The 6,000-nt window shown below is 28.7% G+C and overlaps 1 protein-coding gene across 1 annotated transcript; it reads right to left on the reverse strand.

Annotated features, from left to right (window-relative positions):
- Positions 1-2,070: 2,070 nt before the first annotated feature.
- On the reverse strand, positions 2,071-5,384 carry LOC113375406 (protein king tubby 1). Its single transcript, XM_026615341.1, has 7 exons — positions 5,208-5,384; positions 4,711-4,928; positions 4,523-4,646; positions 3,186-3,372; positions 2,916-3,106; positions 2,660-2,794; positions 2,071-2,567 (listed from the first exon to the last, which is right to left on the reverse strand). The coding sequence occupies exons 1-7, from the start codon at positions 5,259-5,261 to the stop codon at positions 2,298-2,300; spliced, it is 1,179 nt and encodes a 392-aa protein (XP_026471126.1). The 5' UTR covers positions 5,262-5,384; the 3' UTR covers positions 2,071-2,297.
- Between the last annotated feature and the right edge of the window lie 616 nt (positions 5,385-6,000).

Consider the following 6,000-nt stretch of genomic DNA (forward strand, 5'->3'; position numbering starts at 1 on the left):
GGACGCCAGTCATCTCCATCTGAATTACGATTTTTGGCACTTTTTGCCCGGTATCTTCGAAAGCACGTTCCCCATCAACACAAACCGACTATTTTTTGAATTATTCCAATCGGTTGATCCGTGTTCACGAAATTGTCGACGAAAGTTCGTATCCAAATACACACATATATACATCTATTCATAGATAAAAGAAGAGTATTGCATCTAAGGTATCTATATTTCTTCTAAGGCAAGTATGCCAAAATGTTCAGAAACCTTTGAACCGTAAAGATATATAAAAATTTATATTTTCGATTTAGGATTTCATACCATAGTATGTCCAGATACATTATAATTTCAGATTCCTAAAATCTTGTCAATATCTTGAAGCTAAAGAATACATTCTTCAACAATCATCATTTCTCATATATATTTTCTGAGATTCATAATTCCTAAGATAATTAAACTTTTTTTGCTAGATTTCTTCGGCTTATTTATAATCATTTTGCCTATTTTTATTGAAATTATTAATCTCCGTAACGGCCAGTGCATCGCTGTATTCATTATATCTTTATACATACAGTGTTGCATTACTATTTAAATTCGATACACTTCTTTGGTTGGGTCCAGCCCCAACATTTAATAGAATGGCTGTCATAAATATATATGTAATGTGATATGTAAATAACAATGATAATTAAAAACAATTATTGGTTTTAAATAACACACCACTACATCGCAAACAAACTCTAATTTTTGCAACAAAAATTTCAAACAAAAACTGCTGATTAGTCGAAAGTTGAGAATACTGCATATATGAATATGTTTATTATTTAACACATACTCTATCAAAAAAATCATGAATATTATTAAAGATAATTATTATTTGTATTTAAATTAAAACTATTTTTTTATTTCTAATTTCTCAACCATACACAACACTCATATATACAAAATACACGATACAAAATAATAACGGTTATATACAAGGCACACTGTGTATTTATCTTTTGATATACATGTGTAAAATTTGGTACAATTGTAGCTATGAGCCTATTACTAATACTACAAATAATACTGTATTTTCAATACTTGCTTATAATTCAAATCATAAATATACAAATCCTTTAAAGAAGGTGTCAACTATATTTAAAAATAATTTATAAATAATATCAGTCAAATGATAATATATCAAAATCAATAATATTTCATATTCATTTTTTTGAAAGAAACAAATTAGTTTCTAAATGAATACCCAAAGCCAATTTCAAACAGTACCTTATTTGTTACATTCATATATGTTCCTTCTTCTGTTACAAGTGTTGTAAACATTAAAAATCAAATACTATTTTAATCTAATATTGAAGACATTTTTCCAAATGTAGTCTTAAGGCAACAAATTATGTGTTTTAATTTTATTTAGTCTTAATATTATCCTCAACTATTTGAAATTAGCTTATGACTTTTTTTTACAACAAAACAATACTGATTATATGCATTTTAGTATCACTTTCAGGTCATAAATATTAAATATTATTTTCAAAGTTTATCTTACATCCATATTTTTTGTGCATATATGTGCAACAGATTTACACAAATTAGGAAACAATGATGCACTAATCCCACAAAAATATATTTTAATATTAGAAAATATAATTTGATTCAGTGCTTTCACATTATAAAAGTTAATTTGCTATCATAGTAAAGAAGGATGTTCATACCTCTTCGTTTGTTATGATTATCTACTTGATACATATAATTTTGTTTTACATTTACGATCACATTTTTCATAAATTCATTATATAAACTTGTAATTTAACAGGTTTGATTATTGCTTAATGCAGCATTATTTAATAATATTAATGTGTGGTATAATAATATTAATGTGTGTAGTTATACATAGAGCTAATTATTAAAACATAAAAGCATCTTTACAAACATAACTTAACTAGAATAAAATTTAATCAAATACTGCCATCAATTATAACAAAATTTTAGTAAGATCACAAAATAAAATGTTAGCGCACTCAATTTGAAAACTGGTACTTGAACTAAAATCAATAAAATTAAGTACTATATAAAATAATCATTCAAATATTAACTTATGTTGTGACTAGATAACAGAGATTCATTCAACATATTTGTCTCAAAAACATTTTTAAATTTAAATATGGTATGTTGTTAGGAATGTACTAATAAATGTACGTATTAAAAACTAATGAAACCACTAGCAAATAAATATTATAACTTAAATTGACAAAAATTTGAATGCATAATGCGTAATCATAATTAATAAAATAAATTTTGATGAGATTCATTCATTCACAAGCAATCTTGCCATCAAAACTACTTAAGGCAATGCCAAATGCTTGCAAGGCACATAACGGATATCTAAAATCCATTGTGAACACATCGTCAGAAATTCTTCCAAATTGCATCACAATATAATCTGGTTCAGAATCATGTACGATCTGAAAATTCTTCACTGACGCTTGAGTGACACGACCATGAAAATTAAGTACATAAGACTGAGTCTCTTCATTCCAGATAGGTGTTTTGTTATGGAGTTCAACAAGCTCATCCATATTCTGTAAGGTTATTTTTAATTTCTAAGTAGTTTAGATCTTGTTTCAACTAACCGAATACATTAAAAATATATAATAATTCATAGAATATTTACCTTATTTTTCCAACTATCAAGAAGGCCTTCTTTGTCATCACTTGAATTTACAACAACACGTTCATTATTAACAGACATACTTGGTAGAATAATAGTCATTTTACGTGGTCCTTTAAAGCCCAGCACATTTGTGTCCTACAAATGAAATAAAAGATTTCATAAAAAACATTACTTATGATAAAACATTGTTAAGTTAAATAGAGCTTACTAAAATTGTTGCTACTATTAGAAGAAAATACAAAAAATTATACATTACATATACTATAGCAGCAAGTTCTTTCCTAGGTAAATCTCCACCACCTCTTGAGCCATTATCATAAACTGTGAATGAAGTGCCCAACAAATTAGCACGGACTTTTCCTAAAAATCCATCTGCTCCACGGGACAGGTCTGTAGGATCAACACTGATTAAGTAATTACTTGTTTTGCTCTTTTTTCTTTTCCTAGCTGTAAATTTAAAAAAAAATACAACTTAAATTTTAAATTTGCCATAACTGAAATTTAACTTTGCTGTAACACAAATTACCTGCTAGTAAAAACACTTTTCGTCCATAATCACGTTCCAAATGCAAAAAGTATGTTGGGTATAATCCTCGATCCATTCCTTTCCTGTCCCTGGTGATTCGACATTGATATAGTGTCCTCAGTTTTGCAGGCATTAAAACAAATCTTTCTAAATTGCTGTCCACATCTCCTTCCCTCTCTTCAATTATCTATATAATTGAATCAATTTCTTATTTCAGTTTAAGCTGAATGAATGAATGATTAATGACAATTTTTTCATTATTATTTATGACAAATACAAATTCTTTACAACTAAATATGAAAATTTATATTATTAATAAAATTATAATGCAAAGAGAATTCACAACAAGCATAATATACAATTAAATAATGTCACAAAGCTATTGATAAGCATATTATTGATATTTTTAACTCACTTTGCACTAATAAAACTTAGAGCAAATTAAAACACTCATGTTTAAACATAATTACAAACATGTTATTTAAGAAATTTACTTGAATCTGATTGAACCAGTTTTTGAAGTAAAACTTCTTTAGGCGCGACTAGGGTGTAAATCCGTACAAATGCTACGGAAGTGCGTTACAGCAAATAAGATAAGAGTCGAGTGCCAATGATTCGTCATACGCTCTCGATGATATCATTTCTATACGGGTCGATTGTGATTAGGCATCACGTATGTGAATTGAGATCAGTCATTGTATGCGTACCAGCATCAACGTTGTATGCATACCGAAATCAACAAGGAAATCGGCATAGATAAATAAACATTTTAAAGTTACATTGCAGTACAAATGTTGATTTAATGAAAAATGCCTGAACCAGAAGAATATTTTACCATGTTCCTTGAAAATATTGAGTGATAAGATTAATAAATATTAAGTTTATTGATTAGAAATTATTTCTATATTATTCACAGTTCCTATAAATCTTTGAAGTTATTAAAATGGAAAATATTTTTTAAGCAAGACAGATATTACAGCTGTTCAAAGAATAAATTTATATCACCAGCAAAATGTAAAAAAAAAAATACAAGCAATCAATATGAATAACATGAAGTTCTTCAAACATAATTACATGGTGAGTAAAGTTGCAAAAACGATATTTGTTTGGACGTTGTTTAACATAATCCACTGTGTGAACGAATATTATAGAAGTTATTTATCAGCAATTAATTCATTTCTTTAATAAAGGTTCATTTCTAAATGCTAATTACAATGACAAACCGATCAAGTCATATTTGATGTATTGACTTTAATTACGTACGTATTACATATTTAAGTAGCAAATAAGTTTTACTTCAATCCCGTTATACACATTCTTTTTATCTTGTATCTTACCTCTGGTGGTGAGGAAGCTGCTATTACAGCAGGAGCGATGATTACACTGTTCTCCGATTCATGATTAGATAAAGGAGTACTTTCTTCATCAGGATCATCATTTTCCAATATCATTTCTCCAATCCTAAAAACAGAACGTTTTCAAAAATTCTTACAGCGCAAAGAATCTTGCAAAATGATTACAAAACCTACCTTCATAAGTATTAACTGTAACTTTTGTCATTATTTGATCAGGATTATTTGGTGACATTGTGAATTGCATTGGGCCATCATATGCATGTCTCTCTAAATTATTTTTACTATGAGATGATGGTCTTACAAAAGGAGACTCAAGAGAAACATCGCTGGCTAGAACAACTGATGGAGTTGCTCTTCGCATTCGCTGTTTCTGCTCTAAAACTCGACGCTGAAATTTCAAAAACATGTAAAGAAGCAGCGCAAGTTTCTTTCCAATTCCTAACATTCTAATAAAAACACAAATATAAAATGAAAATGTAAAAAATATAAAATATAGACTCGAAAACACTTTACATTCGATAGTTTATAGAATTTAAATAGAAAAACTAATACTTTTGATCAAAACATTTTTGTGCAAAAACTGTAAATTACATGTACTCATTTTTCTGTATTCATTTGATAAAAATATTTATATTAAATGACAAATGTCAACAAATAAGTTTTTCACCTGGTGCGCTAATTTTTCCTCTCTATCTCTAATTTGGTATTCATTCATGATCATATAAAGTACTATTAATCAGTCTAGAGCTACGTGAGGTAAACAATACGGTCTACAATTAAATTAAAACTTCAGTCGATGATAAGTAAAATGAACAATCAGATTTAATTCACAATGAAAAAAGTATTTGACTTACTAACTAGACTAGGTACAAGACAATCAGTTGTCGATATCTCGACATAGATATTCTAGTAGAGTGGACAATTTATCCACTACCGGGGAATCGGTGAAACATTGCAGAAATCGCAATGTACGCCCCATAGATGTATTTATTGCTCAGTATGTTTTGACAGCTCAGGACAACTGACAGGTTAGACTAGGTTTAGATCTGGGCTGGCCGAGATAAATGATTTCCAAACTGTGAAGCGTGCACTCATAATCGGTAAGTGAGCATCCATTATTCACGAGAAGCTTAAAGGGTGAGGGGGGTGGGGTATTTGTCAAAAAATCACGAATATTCATGTTGATGGAGAATGGTCTAGTGAGATATCACGTGTATATATTTTTTACCTGAATTAAAAAAAAATCCAAAATTTTTCAAAGATATTTCAAGAAATTCACGATTTTTTTTAGGTATTAAAAATTTACGTGATATTTTGTGGGGAAAGGGATCACCAAGTATCACCAGAGCGAGAGGGATCCAAAAATCCTTAAAAAGCGATCACGTGATTAATTCACGCCCCTAAGTATCGCAAATAAAATCTAATTTATATATACATATTTATGTATATATATATATATA

The sequence above is a fragment of the Ctenocephalides felis genome, unplaced genomic scaffold (assembly GCF_003426905.1).
Source record: "Ctenocephalides felis isolate EL2017-DRISC unplaced genomic scaffold, ASM342690v1 CF-g0.4_SCAFFOLD_01886, whole genome shotgun sequence".
Lineage (NCBI taxonomy): Eukaryota > Metazoa > Arthropoda > Insecta > Siphonaptera > Pulicidae > Ctenocephalides > Ctenocephalides felis.

Excerpts from the sequence above, each read along its gene's own strand:
- LOC113375406 (XM_026615341.1), bottom strand. The coding sequence starts at position 5,261 with ATGATCATGAATGAATACCAAATTAGAGATAGAGAGGAAAAATTAGCG. Across the intron at positions 4,929-5,207 it reads AGGAAAAATTAGCGCACCAG|CGTCGAGTTTTAGAGCAGAA; the intron begins GTGAAAAACTTA and ends TTGAAATTTCAG. Across the intron at positions 2,568-2,659 it reads TTGATAGTTGGAAAAATAAG|AATATGGATGAGCTTGTTGA; the intron begins GTAAATATTCTA and ends ATAACCTTACAG.